This window comes from Gavia stellata, chromosome 2 (assembly GCF_030936135.1).
Source record: "Gavia stellata isolate bGavSte3 chromosome 2, bGavSte3.hap2, whole genome shotgun sequence".
In the NCBI taxonomy this organism is placed as follows: Eukaryota; Metazoa; Chordata; class Aves; order Gaviiformes; family Gaviidae; genus Gavia; species Gavia stellata.
In genome coordinates, this window is record NC_082595.1 from 10,759,045 (window position 1) to 10,779,770 (window position 20,726).

General features: G+C 38.5%; 1 protein-coding gene across 1 annotated transcript in view; it reads left to right on the forward strand.

Annotated features, from left to right (window-relative positions):
• LPGAT1 (lysophosphatidylglycerol acyltransferase 1) overlaps positions 1-15,411 on the forward strand; it is a 66,495-nt gene extending 51,084 nt beyond the window's left edge. Inside the window, exons 7-8 of the mRNA XM_059834991.1 lie at positions 6,291-6,397; positions 10,650-15,411. Coding sequence (XP_059690974.1) covers positions 6,291-6,397; positions 10,650-10,801 — 259 coding nt within the window. The 3' untranslated portion in view covers positions 10,802-15,411. The remainder of the gene's footprint in view (positions 1-6,290; positions 6,398-10,649) is intronic.
• Positions 15,412-20,726: the final 5,315 nt, after the last annotated feature.

Genomic DNA, 20,726 nt, shown 5'->3' on the forward strand with positions numbered 1-20,726 from the left:
TGGGAACACCAGTGCTTATTCTGCGAGTCACAAATTCGAGGTGGTTCCTCAGTAATTCTTAATTTTGATACTACTCTTTGTCCTTAACAGTGTAGGCAAGGATTAAATCAGTGACTGAGGTTTGAAGAGGCCTGTGCTGTGTAGAGTCCCGAGATGTCCTTTGTAAAATGAGTACATTTCTTTAACGCTTTGAAACAAACTCAGTTAGCAAAGGAAAACCCAAGGTAAAGTGGACTTCATCTTTAAAAAGATGGAAATATCAGAAATGTCTTCCAAAGATGGAAAATGTCAGAGGTATTTCTATTTTTCTGCGTTTGACATAAATGTCCCCTGAAATGTTCATTAAATGTATATTGAGTATGTCTGGGTTGTTGTTATTCCCCCCTTTTCTTTCATTTAGTGCAATAAAATTTTGCTCGTTGTTTGTAATTTGGAATGTCTTGGGAGATTGCATTTGAAATAAAATTTAAGGGTGATTTTTAACTAACTGGGGAGAGAGAAAGTTCTGCATGAGTCTGTGTGCTGTAGCGCACTATTTTCTCATCTATCATTTCTTTTAACTGAGCTACAGCAAAAAAAAAAAAATTACAAAAAAAAAAAGCTCCTTTGGAAAAAGTAAAGAATTGTTTTGACCAGATACCGTCTTTGCTGTATGAAAGGAGAATCGGGATTTAAACATGCTTTTCTCCCCTTTAGAGTAGTCCAGAGTGAGGAATTCATGTATGACAGCAGTGGGGAAAAAAGCAACATTTTCCAGGCTACTCAAACTGGAGCAGAGGAGACTGCAGAGCCTCTTTTGTTCTGGCCGCTCAGTCAGTCCTCTCTGCTGTTCCCCTTGGTCACAGCCTGTCTCCTTCTGCCTTACAGTCTTTCAAATCTAGTGTTCTCCTTTTCTCATAGCCTGTCCTTTTACTGCAGGCTTATTTCTTTTTCATCCTACTTTAGGGAGCAACAGAGGAGTGTAGAGGACACAGCAAGCAGCCTTATGTTTTCATTTTTAGATGCTTTTCTAGCTGATGGAAGTGGCACAGACAGATCAGTTTAATCCAGTAATCTTTTTTTGTTTGAAAGCTCAATTTCGATAATGAGTTGAACCTTGCTTTTCAAACTTCAATTTTTGGTACAAATGACATGTTTTTCAGAAGCTCATAATTAGGCTAAGCTGTGGCCTGATTTTCCTCGGGATGTCAAAAGAAACTTCCCTAGAAAAAAGGACAATTACCAAGTTTCAGATTCTTCAAAACACAAAGGTGGGAGAACTTACCCTTCTAACTATGGAATAATTTCTTGACCCTGACAGACTTGGCTCAAAACTCATTGGAAAGTGCTGAAAAACTGAGTTTGCTCTCTAGAAACATAATACTCAAGGAAAATACCTAATTAACTTCTTCCAGGTCAAACAGCACTGGGATTTTGGGGGGAAATTTCAACCCAGCTGTTAAAGCAGTGAGCACCAAAAAAAGAAGAAAAAAAAAAAAAAAAAGGGCTGGAAGGTGCAAGGCATCTCTAAGTAGAGGCATCACTATGAGACTTGCCTTTTAATAAGACTGTTGGAAAGGTTTGTTTCCTCTTCTCAAAATGGTTTAGCTTTATGCTTGCGTCATTTTGTGATGTGCATTGACCATAAATCCAAATTCACTGCTGTTACACTCAGCAGAAATAAGCTGAGTGGTTTGGGGTGTATGTAGCAAGACTGCGTACTGGGTACCATTCTCAACTCCCACTGTTTCCCCACAGTGACTTGAGTTTTGGGATCATTTCTTTTCTTCTTGCACCAGTCACGTCTTTAGTCTAACTGACTTGGTGTTTCTCAGCTGGTCTCCAAGTTTCTCTAATAGTAAGATTTCCCATGTGCTGCGTTTATGTCGTCAAAACCCATGAGTTAAAAATTGAAAAAACCCTGTGTATGAAGTTTGTTCGATGCTTAGCTTCCGCTCAATCAAGAATGGCACGGGGTTGCGTTAGCTTCCCTCTGGGTCATGCCCTTGTATGACCGTCTCCCGCGTTTGCACTGTGTGATAGCGATTGTGGTGTAGAGGCCCTGAAGCCAGAGCCAGCCGTAGTCGCCTCTGCCGCAGAGGATAGCTGCATTTATGCTGCATGAAAGTACGATGCTATTTCCAGCTAACTCAGCTATCTTTGTGCCATAATGCGGATGAGTACTATGTCACCTTTCTTTCTCGTACCAGTTTTTGTACTGTGCTGCTGTTGAAACAAGCTTTCAGCTACTGAGGAAGTTCTTTTTTTGTGTCTACATTGATACAGATTTATTGAAGTAAACTAGGCTCCTAGCTATAAATAAGGTGGAATAGGTTGTGGTTGCTGAATGAGTTTTGCAGAAATGTCTATGAAGGGCATCCAGGTTGGCAATATACTTTAATACGCTGTTTTTACGCAAGTAACTTACTTTTGGTCATGCCTGAGATCTACCAACAACCTCCATCATGCTGAGTTTATTTAAAGAGTCATTGAAACAGTAAATAATATTATGATTTAGAAGGCATAGGGGTGATAAAGAACTTTTAATTCAGGGTAGGACAGATAATGAATGGCAATTAGTACTTAAAGGTGGTATCTGTGAACTTTAGAATTTTAATACAGAATTAGAGATTGTTCCTCCAATAAGGACCATTTAAAAGAGATTAGATGTTTCTGAAAATGCCGTATTTCTGAAAATTATTTGGGATAGTTCGAGAAATGGCCTATTAGTAGGTAAGTCCCTACAATTTCTTATGTATGCCAACATGTGTTTGGCAGTTACATCTCCTGTCTTCTTTCCTGGACTGTCATTTATGCTGATATATTTCGGTTTGGGACATAGAAACCCATTTGTGTAGTGGTTTAAGAAAGTTGCCATCCCCTCAGTCAGCTATGTGAAGGGTCCCACAGCCGTTGTCACCTCGCAGCTGCAGATAGGTAACCTCCAGCTAGAAGATACTGCTTCATTACTGAGGCAGCTTTGCAGACTCCCATCGGAGTACGTCTTTACTTCCACCACCACTTCTAACTTCTCAGGGTGCAGCCTGGGGTGGCACTGCTTGTATTGAAGTTTAGCCCCTTCCTCACCTCCCCCTGACGATAGCAAGTGAGAAGTGAAAGGAGGCATTTCCATTCCACTTGAATTTTCTGGTCAAGTTATCTTATGCAGTGCTATTAAATTCCTTGTTTGCCACACCAGGAAAAAAGAAACTCTATTTTCATGCAATGTGAGGTTAGTTTTGTCCAAAAGCTAGAAAGATTCAAGTGCCCAAGAGAATCTAGAAGCTTCAGATACTACATGTTGACCTTGTTCCTTGTCAGGACAGTTCTATGTGGTGATAACATTTTATTTTCCTGATGAGATCAGCAAACTGTTTGCTTTTCATGTCGTTCCTGATGCTGGATACCCAAAGGTAGGGTAGAGCCAGGATGATGCTCATGCTGTGACCACATTGACAACTGTTTACATACCTCATTGAAAAGAAGAAACTATTTCCTGCATCTTTTAACAGCAGACCTCACAGCCGATGATTGGGGATGACCCTGCTGCAGTTAGAGCAATGGCTTTCTGCCATTGTTTTGGATCGTCTGTGTAGAGAGTTTTGTAACATTGGACTTTCTCAGTTACCTTTCCTGAAGCTCGGCTCCTTAAAGAGCGTGTTCTTTTAAAACACAGACGCTAAAGGAGCCCTCTGATGGGCAGAGAACGATGATAGCGGCAGTATGTTTAGTATAAATACAGGGGGGTTTAGCTTCACCTTACCTAGTACAGGAACGGCTTGTTCCACAGTTTTAAGGATTTTCTTTTTAAATACTTCATCTCTAATTTAGATCAGTCGTTAATAAGAATGTTCTGCTTGTAAAAATAACTCTGGATAATCTAAAAATATATTTGAAGATGCTTCTAAATACACTGGCACTTACCATTGCTAAATTGTGACAGGCAGTGTAGCGTTATTGGAAAACCAGTTGTTTTCCACTCTGCATTAATACTCATTCAAAAAGGGTATAACGGTGATTGCTTCTTAAACCTCTAAGAAGTGGAGTTTATATCCAGAGAGTCAAGTGTTCTGGAACTTTATTGATTCATAGAAGAGCCTGGGTGGATTCAAGCAGGAAAGTGGTGTGCTGTGTTCCATTAGTCTCTCACAATATTGGTATCACTTACGCTACTTTGCTACTCCATTAAGGTGCCAGCTCATAAATTGTTTCTAATGAGTATCTTGTAAGCTCTTGTGATAATGTTTTCAGACCAGTAGGTGCATTCTTGGAAAAATACCAGGCTTAACTAGGTTATTGAGCTGTAGAATTGTTACCCATTAGATAACTGACAAGTGAAGGTGGAGGTGAAAAGTATCTGCAGCTTACAATGGAAACTGCATATGGTAATCCTAGACTTCCGTCCTGAGCCCACACGTGCGTTCTGTTAGTCCTGAACCATCTTCAAACTTGCGTAAGCAAGCATCTGTCCTTCAGACATATACTGTGAAACACAATATTCCGTTGCTGAGTCCTCTTATCTCTTCACAGCAGATAGGCAGAAGAGAGTAAAAATAGTGCTTGGCAACTCGGTTGTGTTTGGGGACAGAGAGTAAGTCTGTCTTAGTGTGTTATACCCTCAAGAAAAAATGGTCCTTTCTCTGTGGGTGTGGTTTTTTTTAATTTGCTTCTACGTGGTTTAATTTTAATCTGCTGTACAATGTCTGGGCTTCAAGATAAAGTAGTTCTTTATTACCTGTCTTTGCATTGTTCTTAATATGCATGCTGAAGACTTGAGCTATTTACTGGATCACCAACTATTTCATAATATTTGTCTTTGGCCAAAAGACTTCTCTTCAAAGTGTATTTTACCTGAGATGGCAGTTGCTAATTTCTGGTTACTGAGACTGGCTTTACTAGAGCACAGAGAACTCCGGTCTAGTTGTGTGAGAAAGACATAGGTAGAATTGCTACAGAGGCTACAGAAATATCTGAGGTCATGTTGATGCCGTAGTTGGAAAATGAAATTGTTCATCTCCTTATATTGAAGTTATCTCTGTATACCGAAGCAACATTTTTTTTAATTCACTCATTGGAGCAATGCTTTCGTGCTTTTCTCCTCCATTTACAGCTTATTTTTCCATGCATCATACTGAAAGCAGGCGGTACAAATGACTTGGCAACAAAGCAAGCAAAGATGTTGACAACAGTAACAGCAACAAAAACGTTCTTCAAAAGTGTCTTATTTCTGTCATCTGACATTCCTGTATCTGTTCAGACACTTCCCACATGATTGTGGTTTTACTTCAAATTCTTTTCAATATAATCAATCAAGACTGTGTTTAAAAAGAAATGAAAAATCCACTAATGAAAGTAGAAGCATGGTGTAGATGGCAGGGTAAACGGGAGCTCACCTGAAAAGAGAAACCTACAGTAAAGGTCTTAAGTTTCAGAATACGAATTTTTCAGGCTAGCCTGATAGACAAAGCTCTTCTGCACTGGCCTCCCAGTGAAACACAGCAGATATGCCAAGTTCCTGTATATATCAAAAGGCACTTAGGGTTACTGAGGAGACTTCACAATCATTGTAAGATTTGAAATTCTATTTCAAAAAAAATCCAGTGAGGTATGGTGGGTTATTTGGGGGTTTCTGTATGTGTGTGTATCAGTGAATTCTGCCCTGGATATTTTCTAAGTAGACCTAGTATTCAGTGTAGAAGTACCAAAGCACTGGTAATTCTTCCATTGGGGTTTTTAAAATAGAGCATCAATATTTGAGTACACTTACTTACATGGTCAGTTTTCACTGTAAAACCTGCCTTAGAAATTTCAGACAAAGGTGCTGGCATCCTTTGAAAAGCACAGAGGACTCGTTTTCTGTGATGCAGAAGAGCTATTGGTACTTAGTGGTGGCATTACATAGCTTCTGCCTGTTGAAGAACTGTTTCTTCAAAACTGTAGATGAACATTCTTGGTCTTTTATTTCTTTCTGTTTCAGTGCATGAACTTCATAGCTTCTTGGTTTGTATTTTTTTAAAGATAGGAATACAGTGTGGTAGTATTCTATTTAAAAAAAAAAACAAACCAGCAACTTAGTAGCTTTTATGCTATGTCTTCTGTGTGCATCTGGCTGGTAACCTAGAATATTCCAGTTTTGTATCCTTAATACCTATGTGATCTGTGATTTGGAGAGCAAATGAACCATGCAGTTAGATTTATACGAAACTCTTGTTCTCTGTTTTTTTGGGGTGGGCTGGGGCAGAAGGGAAGAGTTTTGTTCTTCACATACAGAACGCATTTCCTAGGTTTAATTATGTTTATTTCTTTGGTAGGATTTTTCCAGTTAAAGACGTACCTGCGGAGCCTGAAGCTCTTACACACTGGCTATATCAACGATTCATTGAAAAGGAGGATCTCTTGACACATTTCTATGAAACAGGTAGGATGATACCTAGCAAAGAGAATTGTGCTTTGTTAATGTCTTTTCTTACAAGGATCTCAAAATGGTTTAAGAATGCATATACATTCTTCACACGAATACAACAGATATAATTATCGATACTTTTTACGTGGCAAAAAAAGTATGATAAGAAATGATCTAGGAAAGGTAAATTACCCGGGTAACGTTAGAATAGGGTAGTGTTTGGAAGCTGGCACATGCAAAATGGATCTAAGGAAATCCTCCCTTTTCTGCAATAACGTAGTTCAGTCATGAAACTTGCTGCCACAGGATTTCATAGACTTGGAATCACTTAGCAAGATTCAAAGAGGTAGTGAACATTGACATGCATAGTCAAAGTATTCAGACATATGTTAAGTTTGGCAGGGATATAAAACCTTCAGGGTTGAAAGCGCGCAAGTTCTTGACTAAAAGCTATTAAATAAGACTCTTACGTGAGGCAGGTTGTTTTATCTGCTCAGTGCGGCTATTTAGCATGTTTCTCTGGCACTTGTACTGTTAGAGAAAACTGACCTAAGTAGTCTGCAGGTCCAATCCAAAACCATAGTCCTCTTCTGCTTGCTGTTAAGCTAAACAGAAGGATGCTATGATTGGAAGGATCTGTAAGAATTATATAGCATAAAGTCTCTGGAGTCTTGATCTGCAGCCCTGTGCTGTGAGTACTGGCCTCCTTGCTGCTACATACTGAGGATCACTTATATCATAATACACTTTCAATGTTAATGGATCAGAGGAATCTAAATAAACTTAGGGCATTAATAACATTACTGAAGGGATACTGGCAAACATGTGATTTAAAATATCAGGTAAATACTTTGAAACTGTAGCTGGAGAAGTGTTCCCTCAAGGCTCTTTTTTTTTTTTCTTTTTTCCCATCCAGTTGATACCGAAGTATGTCATCTGCCCTCCAGTGGGGTGGGGGGGGCGGGTGTGTGTGTGTGTTTTCAAAATACAAAACAGAGGAATTCATCAAAATAAAAAAAAAAAAATCCAGAGAGGAAAAAATAGACTTTTCTTTAGACATATAGGAAAGGAAGTTTATCAAACATAGACTGAGTAGGAAGACTCCAGATGAAGTAATGCACCTTGTCTCTGAAGAAAAATAATCTCTTCATTAGCAAGTAGCACAGTTGTTGAGGGGGGGAAATATTGAGTCTCTTGAATCAACTGAGTTTAATATTCCAGAATGGCTATGTCAAACAAAGATGCTACTTCTGTTAGATGATTTATTGCAAAGACTGCTTTAATTCGTTTTGGAGTGCTTAATTTATCAATGGTCGTGCTTAAAAAGATCAACAGTATTCTGTAACAACCCAGAGCTGTATTTTGCTTTATGAAGTACTGCTGTCACTCATCCATCATTGATGGCAAAAGTCAGACCTTGCTATATAAATTGCATCCAAATGCATATATTGGACTTTATTAGACAAGCAAGTTTGTGAATCTGTTTAAAACTGCAAGTGTAGTCAATAGGAGGTAACGAATTCTTGTTATTGAGGCATTATTTCACAAATATCATTAAAATAAGTCATACACAAAAAATCTTAACTAGACCAGAATTTCAGAGAGTATAATGAATATAATCAGATTTTTTCATTGAAATGCGCTTCCAAAACAGGGTAATTGGTTATAATTTGCCGATGTGATCAGTATGAATTAATAAGACATGTTTTAAATGTAGATACTATGATATAGGACCTTATTAGCCATAAATTAGCATAACTTAAAGTTACTGCCATTTATGCCAGTTGAGAACTTGCTTGCATTGCTTTTGTTGGCTTACTGCAAAAGTGTTGTTACAGTTTTTGGAAACCCCCTGGAAAAGTCCTTGAGGCCTAATGTGAGGGGAATCCCTGAAGGTGCTCAAGAACTAGCTTTGTATTGATGTGTTACACTGTCTCAAGTTGGTGTGGTTTTAAGACTTTTTTTTTTTAATAAATACACACTTCTTAAGAACTTGTCTCAGTTCATAAAGCTTACTTCATAAAGCTGGAGTAACATTTAATGCTACGTGAAACTTAAAAAGTTTATATTGACAATGTCATTGGTAGGAATAAATTCTTTTGGCATATTTTTATTTGGGAAGAAACAAAGCCTAAAACACCCTTTTCCTTCTTGCTGTATTCCTAAGTGATAAGAACTTCAATGGATCTGAGAAAAAGCTGTAGTATTAGACCTCTTAAAATTAAACAAAAAAAAAAGTAGCTGCCTAAAATTTGAATATGAAACTGTCCCGTCCTTTCTTACAGGTGCATTTTACACATTTCATTTATAAAATTAAAACAGTTAATATCTGTAGGTATAAGCAACACAGACTCCTATTTTAGCAGGTAGTGGAAAGCTTGTATTGGCAAGTTCATGATTTCTCTGAAGTCTTCAGCAGGATAGCATTGAACACTGCAGTAACACAAATGAGATTACATTTAGCAGGACAAAAGCTTGTGGAGACTATAAAAACCTATAAACTCAGAGCTTATCAGTTGGCAATGAGTAATTGTATACTGAAGTTGTCATGCTCCTCCTTCATTCTGGTCATAAGTCAACTGGTGTGATGTAACTGAAAAAGTAAAGCAATGTCATCGTATAGGGCAACAGGAGAGGGTTTTCACCAGTGCTACGGAAATACTCTTTGTTGTACCAAATCTGAAACCTCACCTGGAAATTTTGTGTACAGGTCCGTCATCCCCGTTCAAGAAACGAGTTGAACTGGGAAGAGGGACAGACAATAGGTGCTAAGATGATTAAGAGGAAGGAGGAGTCATTTCTGTGAAGGACAACTAAAAGTGCTTGTCATGTCTCAGCTAGGAGAGTGAAGGATCGTTTCCTCCGTAAGATACATGTTGGCTTGGGAGAGGAGGAGGGGGAAGAGGCAGTTGCTATCAGTACCAAGGAAAAAGGAAAGTTATTTAAACCAAAGGTCAGGGTTGGTACAGGAAAACAAATGGGCCATGGAAGAACGAATGTAGCATAGACTGGACAAATAGAAGCTTAGCAGTGAGAATTGCTGGGAAATAAATGGTGTGGCAAATCTGCCCATGTGTGAAAATACCTATCAGTGAGAGGAGGATGGGACTCATCAAGGGTTTTTAGAGTTTTGTTTTAATTTAAGAGCGTTCATACAGAAAGAAGAGCTGTGTCTTAAATGCTTGACTGCAATTCCTCCAGTGATTGCAAATGTGAAGCATAGAGGTAAGTTGCTGATGGTATCTAATTGCCCAAATTGTGTGGTTTCTGAGATTCAGAACTGACACTGCTATATCTTTACTCTTTGAATCATTCATCTCTTGTTCTTCTATGAATAGTTGTGACTCCATAATGCTGCAGCAAGTACATCATCTTCTCTGGTGTATTTAGAGTTTTTATATGCACTGTTCAGGATTAACAACAACAAAGTGGTTCATATCATCTCGGCTTTCTGCATCTCAGTAAAATGTAATGCAAATTATTTAATATGCTGATGTAAATATATGCCAACAATTTGCTTATGATCTGCCAACAATTTGCTTATGATCATAAAGCTCTGATGTAATCAGACATATGTAATTTAGTGTTGTAAGTCAGAAAAGGTTAAAATAGGGAAAAATGAATTTTTTTTAATCGTGTCAGCTGTATCTCCTGCCAGTCTTTCTCATTTAAACAGACATTTCAAAAAAGTCTTACTGGGAAACTGCATAGCAAATTACAATGCTTCCTTGGTCTATATGACTGACTGACCAATGAATGTTCAAACAACGTATGGAAAATATTGTTTTAAAAAAAAAGTGCATGTGTATATGTACATGTATGTTCAAGGGAAAATTTGAGAGTGTATGTGTATTGCTTCTTCACAGCATACAAAATCATTACCAAACAGCTGTAAAGTTTAATATGGTGTCCATTCAATTTGATTATATAGACATAACTTCAGAAATAACACAGAAATCTTAGTTGACAGTCGGATCTCCCTGCAAAGGTTGAGGATGGCTGCTTTTAAGGAACACTTTGAAGTTTATGCTTAAAGTTTAAGTTTATATCCAAATGAAATGAAAATTGTTCTTAATAATAAAGAAAAGGTTTGGGTTTTTTTAAATTTTCTTGAAGACAACTGATAATGTCAGAGAATCTGTTGAAAGTTTAACAGCATAATACAGAAGTAACCAATTGTGGGACAAACAGCGATAGTAAAGAGTCGTGCATTAAAGCTATTGTTCCTGCTGCAGAAGCATTAAATGTGTTTTCTTTCTTCTTTTAGGAGCTTTTCCTCCACTGCAGGGTCAAACAAAAGCTATTTCTCGGGAGATGACCCTCAGTAACCTGTGGCTGGTCGGCATACAATCACTTGCGTTTTTGTCAGGCGGTATGTGGTACTGCATCTTTCAGTATTTTTATCGTTGCCTATTTTGAAAGTGGAATGGGACCTGAGGACACAATGGGAATCCAGGCTCTTGCATATGAATATCATGTTGTATGTGCAAATGTGAATATTCAAAAGTAAAAGAAAATACTGGATGGACTCTTACCTCTCTTTGGGGAAATTTTAAACTCCACTAAAAGTGAAGATCAGTAACATAGTGACCTGATGATGTATTATTTTAAGAATTGTCTGTATTTTTAAAAATGTATACTCTCACCCACACTTAAGCAAATTCAGCATTTGGACAAAAGGTGCAATCGTACAACCACCGTAGAAGAATGTCTGTGACAAGAAAGCTTTGTCACCACAAGTATTTCTTGGCATTGTAGTTAGAGCTCAGAAAATCCAGCAACTTGTCTCTTCCATAGTGTGTACAGCATTGGTGTGGTAGAGATTCTCATTTGCACAACTTGTACTTTATTGCAACTCATTGTGCTGGAGTCAAAGATACTCGACAGAGCTGGTGACAGTATCTTTGCGGCTATGCAGTCAGCAGGTGTTGTGTTAGACACATTGATCTAAAACCAAGACCCAAATAAGATCCAGCATCAGGTGTGTTTTGTGAGGAATCAGTCCTTAAAAAAGCATTGCAACATCATAGTGCAATTAAAAGCTGTCCCCATTTGATGAATCAGCCCATCCCTGCTGTGGCCTTACCATCAGCTCTCTGAATTCCGTGTGCTACCAGTATCTCATATTATGAGGAAACTTGGAAGATACAAAGTCACTTGGTTTATTTTCCCTTTTTGTTTAGAATGCATCTCAACGATCACTATCAGTTTTCAAAATGCACTTTTAAAGGTGAAAATACAGCAAAGGAAAGACATAAAACTTAGGGAATAGGGGAGAGCTTTATTTGTCATGCATTGGAAGCCAGAGCAATTCTAGCTGTCTCTGAAGGTCTGCTGGTGCTGCTGGTGATTTTTAGCCACCTTTGTATTTTGTATACTGCAGTCCAACCAAGGTGACCTTTGAGTGGTTTATAGAGGCCTTTTTCTCCCCCGCTAGTTGCAACAGCGCTAAATATACTTGTGGGAGAGTTTAAATAATTCAATGCCAACCATCTTAATGTTTTGCTAAGGAATAATAGAAGAAAAACTAGTTTCTTAAAAAGAAAAAATAGGTATAATTGCTATCATAAATCTATAGGAAGATACTAAAAAAAAAAAGTATGGTAAATACTCTGAATAACTACTTGGAGGGCAGTATTAATTAGCTTACCACCATGCTAAAATCTTACTGGAAGAAAGATGAGTGGAATTTACAGGCAAACTGGAACAGAAGACACTTTCAGATGTGTAACATAGGATACTTTTGAGAGACTGTCGATGACGTACAGTCTTACTTCTGGCAGATCTAGTTGGCATTGTGTTTATGTGATTATACACAGATTTGAGAGAGCTGTTCCTAAAATAAAACTAATCTCTCTAAATACAAGCAGGATAGCCAGAACTTCAGATGTTGGCACACTGCCTTTTACAGAGTAATTTTACTGAGAACAAAATAAGCCCTCAGTAGTTTTGGCTGTGAGTTAGCAATATTGACCCCCTTCTCTCTCCTTCTCCTGCTACATGAATCACAGGGGGGGGTGCGCAGAATACAAAACCTACCTAGCCACTGTTCCTTTGGGGGGGAGCTAAGAGCATACCAACATATGAGGCAATGCCAGTTTCCCTGAGTTAATGGAAAAATACCAAGTCAAATATGCCACCCCTGTCCCCCCAAAAGCAGTAGTTTTATCCTAAGGTAGCTTAGTGGGATGGGTGCAAAATGATACACCATAGTAAGTTCCCCTGAACTATGAGTCCCCTCATTGACTTAAAAGAACCACTGCAGCTGGGAGGCAATGGACAGTGTTTGCCTACAGCATTGTGTTTTAGGTAAGATACTGTTTCTAAATCCCATCTCTTCACACCTAGTCACACACCTGAATTGTGGTGTAATGTAAAAATCCATTTTAAAAGAGGTATGCCCTGAAAGGGAGGCAGTCTTGGGAGTATTTTTTTTCTTCTTTCTCTTGCTAAAGTACAGTTGATGGAATGAATGTATTTAATCTGCCATTTTACAGGAGGGTGTTGGGGCAGCCCAGCGCCATTACCATGTAAGTGGTTATGTCTGCAGCATGTGGGTGTAAACGGACTCTCAAAATTGCAAACTGCAGATGAGAAGCTACTCATTTCTGTCCTCCACCAGGTGGTTTGATCAGAACCACGGAGATGCCCATAGTATAGCTGGTTTTATTTTGAGCTAGGACAGACTAGAGTGATATAAAAAGGGAAGTTTATATAAGCAGATTGCACAGCAGTAGCTCACATCAGGAGGTTTTCTTTATAGACCCTGTGAACTCCATGTAAGAGCATATTGTTTTTTCAAATGCAGTATATTTTTTTCCAGTGGATTGCAGTCAATAGTGTTCACATGCTGCCTAAAGAAGTTAGTAATGCGCAATAATGTTTCAGATAATAATTTGATTTATCTGGTCCTGTTCATTTTCAGTTTGTTCCTCCGTAGTTCTTAACTATTGCGAGACATTTGTTTTAAAGCACTGATTGCTGTTTTGGTGGGGTGAGTAAATAGTATTAGGTCTTAGGCTTCTTTCCTGCCTGCACTGGAAAACGTGAAGAGAGCCTGACGTTGTGTCTCCTTACGGCTGAGCTGCTGTAGATGACAGTGGAATGAAACCGTTGTTCAGAAACTCCAAAGCACCCTCCCAGCATGAACTTGGATGCTGCTTCATGAAAGAGAATAAGTTGGATAAAAGAAGTTTTTCTTTTAAGGGAAAAACATAAAATGTATACAATATATAGGAAATTCTGTGTGAAAAATACCATGCTGGTCAAGACTGTTTTGAGCTTAGCAGGCTGGTTTGTAAAACAAATTCCTGTCAGTTGCAGTTCGGTTCTACCTTCTGGTAGCTGGCTGGTGTTACAGACGTAGGGGGCATTTTGCTGTGCCATCCATGGGCTTCCTCTTCTGAAGAGTTCAAAATGCGTTTGATAGAAAAATTATGTTAATGAACCATACGGTTGATCACAAAATGGTTAATTAATATAACTTTCAATTTATATTAGAGGATATATAATGGAAGAATGTATAAAGTGATAAAGAATGAAAAATTACTGAAAGCTGTTGCACACAGAAGTGAGAACATAGCAATTTAAGTGTATTGCAAATAAAGATGGTTCTCTGCCAGGGTTGCACAGAAAACATCTGTACGTTTCTATGTTTAATTGTTGATAAACAAGTTATTACAATTGAAATTATGTAAGTCCAAATGGTTTAGCATTACTGCTGTTCGATTCCCATTACATGAAGTGTATCTGCCCATTCACAAGGGAGCGGTGTTTTCTTCAGTGCCCTTTGGTGAGTGCGCCTTCCTTACAGGTTCTCTTGTATTCTACATACAGTTCTATCAAGTATGGCAACAATGATGTCTCTTGCAGGAGGGATTTTTTTTTTTTAAATTGCTCTCACTGGGTTTTGAAAAGCAAGATTTCAATTTAACTTGCTTACTGGAAAATTAAAAGCTTCCATTTCCTTCCTTCATGCCCAGCATAAAAAAAATAAGATGCATCTTATTGCAGTAAAAATACAATGATCACTGTGGTACTGTTCATTATTCACTTGTTTTGCAAATGATGTAACTTTTTTTTGTCTGACACTGCCATGAAGTGCTGTTAACTTTTTTCACCTGTTTGTACAAGATAATACAGATACCGATCACTGTGTGTGACAGGATTCAACTGCTCCGCTTTGCCTTGACATAAAATTTTGGGACCAAAGGTACTTAAAACTGGGATTTCCAAATCATGAGTCCAGGGTTGGGTGCATTCTCTTGATAGTCAGCTGGAGATTTTGTGGTGATCTGATACAATCACACAAAATAATTATACATCTGGGGTACTGTATTGTTTGGAAATAATGGAGCCATATGAAATAAAGGGTTATTTTGCAAAATTGCATATTTGATAGTTTTTACACTTTTTTAAAAAAAAAAAAACAATTGGAAGAGCAAAATTGAAACCATACTCTGGTTTAAAATGTCTGCATACATTATGAACACTTCTGAGCAGCTTTATTTTTTCTGTAAAAACTGTAGGCTACCTGGCTGTGACACAAAAGAAGTCTTTAAAAGGATTCTGTGCATTTTAAAGTTAAACCTTTTATTTTATCATTGGATAATGAAGTAATTATACACTGAACAACTGTCCTATTAAAGTGAGTTAGTTCCTTAAAATTACTCTACAATGGTGTTCATTTTGTGTGATTAAAAATTAGTTTTCTTAATACCAGTTATTTTCACTTCCAATTTTCTCCTTCCCTCCTGTGTTACCTGCATTTTTGTTTTGTATGATAAAATGGATGCAGAGGCCTGTAGTGACTCTCAATGATTTTTTTTTTTAAAGGGCTGGTCGTGTTTGGAATTATTTTACTGAATTTATTTCATTGGATTTTTTTATCAAATCTTTCCAGCAGCCAAGATGTCTTTCAGAAATGTAGACAGATACCAGAAGCAGCATTTCTCTACAGAGATTATTAGGTGTCTTTTCCAATTATTTTCTTGTGTGTGGCAAAAATAAAGTTGATTTTTTCAAGATTATTTCATGTGCTTCTAATCCTTAATAGATGAGATGGTTGTATTTATTGTGCTTATATCTAACAGATACTATTCTTTGGTTCTATTTATTGTGCTTACCATAAATACAACAAATAGCAAAATAACACTTTGGTTCACTATACAGCTGCAGTGTTAATTTGTGATAGATAATGTTGCTTATCAGAGCTCTCATCAGGAAGGACACAGAGACAAATGTTTCTATGCCAGAAGAGGTAAGGGGAGGAGTGGAGCAGGAGGGAGGAGTGGGGAAAGCAGCTCTGCAACCCTCGCTGACTCCAGTACCCACTGGAAGCTTTGCTGGCACTCAGGCTGCAGAGTTTCTCTGCAGGTCACTGCGTAGCAATGAGTCCTTTTAAAGTTTCTGAGAGCTGAGGGCACATCAAGAGCAGAACCTGGGCCCCCCTCGACCCTGGATTGCCACCACCCTAGAAAGATGTGAATCCAACCTTTTTGCAAGCAAGGCTATAATCATTTTGTAGATATGTATGTTTTTTAACAGAGTGGTCTGTTTTTAAACACCTTCAGCTAGGCAAAGCGATACCGAGTGGAACAGCACCGTTCATTCCGGTGGCCCTGGCATCTCTGCTGACGATAGCTCTTAGCTCTGTGTCATCTTTCATGTTAACTGCTGGTGTGTAATACTGCCATGCGTAGCAAAGACAAAAAGGAACTCCGTGGAGCATAGTAAGACATCTTGCGCAATTTCCAAAACAGCACCATGGTTGTAGTTACATCTACCTCTTTGTTTCCCTTCTGGGTTTTGTCTTGTTTTTCTGTGTGGTATTTTTCTGTGAGGGGTGGGGGGAATCGGGGAGGGAGAAAGTGGGAGGGAAAACTTGAAATCTGAATATAAGACGCTGGTGGGGGATCCAGTGCTTACCAGCTGTGTTGTCATATTGAAAAAGCCATTGTTTTTAATTCCTGCCTAGTATGAAATGTTTGTTTTAAAAAATCCTTTCTGTCGGAAAGAAAAATGTATTTTTAAAAAGAAAAAAAATCCCTCTTTTGGCTATGAGAATATCAGCTGTATGAGTTGTGACCATATCATGACATGCTGATCAGATATAAATAAATTTTTATCCCTCAGGACTCTCTTGTTTTTTTACTCTACTGATAACTGTCACAGGTTTTCTGAAAGGGTGCTCTATATTTTTAAATATCACTAATTTCAGCTGAGCCAACGAATAAAAAAGGTACGTGAATGTCATGTGTGCACACTCTGGTTTACAAAGAAACATCTCCTGTTGATTTAAAAAAAAAAAAAATACACCATGTGAAATGTACTGAAAGGCTTGCTGCAGGTTAGGTCGGGGTACAGGGGAATCACTGCGGTCAGGTTCCAGTTCCAAGCGTTTCTCTCCCTCTGTCCCTCCCTGTCTCTCTGAGAGCTGCTGTAAGCTTCGAATATACTATAGAATAGCACACTTAGCCCATGGGGCATGCAGAGTGAGTAAATAACTTTCTAGTTGATTGCAGCTTCTCTTAAAAGAAGTTGCAGAGTAATGGGCAGAGCTGTAAGAATGGGGCTTACAATGGACCGGGAGTCTGAAGTGTGGGTAAAAACAGGCGCCTGAGATGGTCAGACGTGTTACGTGCTGTAGCTACCTTTTCTTTTGAGATCACAGTATCTCCTTCTGCAAAAAAGTCTTTCTTGTTGGTATCTTTATATTGATAGAATCCATTAGGACTTAAATTTCCCATATGTCCTTAGGTTCTCTGTAGAATAAGGAAGAGGTCTCTTCAGTCGATCGTCCTTTCTAGTGACAGTCTGGTTTTGTACTGAGTTAGCCAGCTGGTTTGATTAAGACTTCTCCATGAGGTTGGAGAAGTGATACATCAGGAACTTCAGAGCAGCTAGTGCTAGAATCTAGTGCAGCCAAATAAAGGTGCTTATATTTTTACTTTAAAAAAACAACAAGTTGTAGAATTTGTTGTAAATGATACTATTGCACAAGTATAAAAGGCTGACAAGAATGTGTAAGTTGATCCATGTGTATTGAAGATGGCAAGGAGCTCACTGGATTGTAGTGTACAGATTTTTTTGAAAACTGGGAAAGTGGACGTTCTGACGGTCATAAATAATACCAAACTCCAGGTCCATGCAATGATTAAATAATAAGCTAACCTCAGTAAGGCCAGTCAGCGTGGCTTTGGGAAAAAGCAACAGTGGCTTTGCTGAACAAAACTACAATACTAAACTTGATAAGATGGCAAATGCAGCTGATTATTGTGTGACAGAATATAGTTGAGGTTTTGTAATCTCACTTGAGAATCTGAAGGAGAAAAAACTATAAAAGGTCAATTTATATTAAATTGCTTTTGAAGAGAAAATTTTCCATTTGCAGTTAACTAGTATAATTATCTGCAGATCTGTTCAATGATATACGATATTTTCATGAATTACACAAAATAAAATACAACTTTTTTATTCTAGTGATCTGTTATTTATGAGGACAAGTCACTGAGTAGTCCAAACACTTAGGAGTGTTTGACAGTAAGCATCATAACAGAGGCAAAAGGAGAGTCATCTAGCCACAAGGATTAGATGAAGCGTCTATTCAGGAAGAGAAATTGTTCCAGAAGGCCATGACAGTGAAAAGAATTGAGAGACTCTGGCAACTGATGGCTGCATATGAGTTTCTGTTGTAAATAAATACATAATTTTATATATATATATAAATTATAAATATAATTATATGCCAAGTAGGAGCAGAGCGCAGTAGGATTTCTGTCTGCAGCATTAGCGAGACCATGTATTGAATATTGACTCCAAATGGCTAGGCAAGATGGAAGAAAAACATTTCTAATCCAGTCTTTTCTTCTCCACGGTGTCCTTGCTTCTAGGTTAGGCATGGCTAGCTGGTTGACTTTGAGTTGAAATAAATGCTGCCCAGTCCCTTAGTAAGGTTTTCTTCACCTCTGGGGGTGGCTGGCTGCTCACTGCTCCTTCCAGCTCTCTTGTCTTTGGTGGAACTGCACACTCGCACCTCTGTGCTATCAAATTTAGATGCAATGATGTTAAACGCTGCTGCTGATTAACTTCTGTCACACCCTCACCTACCACCAGCAAGTCCAGTCAGCAAACGTATTTCCTTTTTCTTGCACACATCTTTCCTGAGGAGGAAGCGATGGGTACAGCAGCACTGTGAAACCCCCAGCCTGCCAGTGCTTCCCCCCCAAGGTGAAGCTGCTGGGTTTTCTTCTCCCTCCACACTTTTGAAAACACTGAAGATGCTTTTGTTGTTGTTGTTGTTGTGTTCCCTTATCCCTGTGTTTCTCTTCGGGTGACACATTAGGTCTTCCTCATCAGTAAGTATTTGAAGGGGAGAAACCTAGACCTAGTAGATAGGGGCTGTCCTTCTGCACCTGTATCTTGAAGTGCGTGAGATTGTTGCGTGTCATCCTGAAAAAGAAAGAAAACTCCCTCCACTGGACAATACGGTAATTTTCCTGCATTGAAAATGGCAAACTTAAAATCTGTAGAACAGAATCACTAAGGTTGGAAAAGAAATTGATGGCTTAGGGGTTTTTTTGCCACTGCTTTGACTAAATACCCCCTTGCAGCTGGTAAAAGTAGTGGGACATTTTATGTGCAATGCTCTGCTCTCTTACACCACAGCCAATGACTTACGGGGCCTACGCTTGACAAGCACAATTTTAAGAGCCTTCAGAGCTGAACCTCGTATGCTATAATTAGGGCAGAGTTGTTTCTCCAGGAAGCTTCTTAGCAAAAACTGATGACAAAAATAAGTATACATATTATTTTAACAGACTAGTAGAGTCTTAAAACTAAGCTCTGTTAATTGCCCAGAAGCCTGCAGTAATATTTGCTGAAACAATGTCGATTAACCAGTGCTTCATTCATTTCTGGCAAATAAATTTTTTCCCACTGGTGTTTATTCCACTATTGAGTATTGATTCCATTGTCACTTAAAGTTGTAGCTGATGGGGTTTGTTTCTCCAGCCATTGTCCTACGGTAATACTGATAAGGTGTGGTGTGTGTTTTACGTTTATGCTAGAGCTGTTATCTAATGTTCAGAACAGTAGTATGTCTTGCAGACAGCTAAGTATTTGCTAAGCGGATAGAAGAACGTGCATGGGAGGACAGTCTCCAAAGGTTGCCTGTAACACCTGCTACTGTGTGCCCCTTACACAAGTCTCTCAGTTGTGCTGAGAGAAGGATCTAGATCAATATCAATTTTTAGTATTAGCCATTGAATAAACCTTGCACACACACAGACACACATAAAATAGAGATATACCAGCCCAACCCCTAAAAGACCCCCAACAGAGCCAATTAAAGCTACAAAGGTAATCTGGAAAAACTTACTTAAGTGAAAGAATAAAGTCTAGTCTGCTTAGTTTATCCAAGGGTAAGTACAATACAATTCTATTATGTACAAGTAGTTGGCAGGTGCTGTCAGTCATGGACTCCAGTCTGGAGCAAAAGGTTTAAGATGCAGCAGTTCAGTACAGAATGTAGCCGAGTTCAGAATGAGGAAGGAGGGAAGCCCCAACTTGGGTATGTGTTCAGTTCTCCATCCCTCAAGTCTTGAAATCAAAACTGTTGTCTTAAATATTTTATTACAGAGCTGAAATAGAAGTAGGTACTGTTTAGCCTAATTGCAGTGGGAGGTTGTGACCTACATTATGCAGGTAACTAGACTACATAATTGCCATGATGGGTTTTGGCCCAAAAGTCTATGAAACTTACAATTTTATTAGTAGCTAGATGGCCAATTCTTTTTTTAGGCTTTCAACTTCTCAACACAACGTTTCCATTTTCTGCTTCAGGCTTGCAAAGACCCTGATTCTGCAAGAAATAGCAACAAATAAAATACTAATTTTTCAGACTACTCAGTAATTTTCATGTTTGAGTTTACATAATGAAGGCAGGCATTTTAACAGTTAACACAGATTATAGGAGCTGCATAGAGAATCAGGCCCCAGATATGCCTGAGCCATTATCCTCGCACCCAGAATAGCCAGGACAAGTGCCTCAGGGAAAATTGTAAGGATCCCTGGAGTGGACAAGCATCGAATAACCTTGCTATATATAGGAATTTTCTTCCTAACCCTTCCATTAGAAGCTGGCGTATGTCCTGGCCCACTGAAATTTATATCCCTGGGGTTTTTTTGCTGCCTCAGTGTCAATTTTGTTTTGTTGTCCTGATATATTTTTTGAGCTTGGGGAGGTTAATGAGTCCTGCAGGCCACTTACAAGCTCTTTCAAAAGTCCACTTTGTTTCAGAAAAAGCTTCATTCGTTATAAATGTTCTGTCTTTGCATTGGTTGT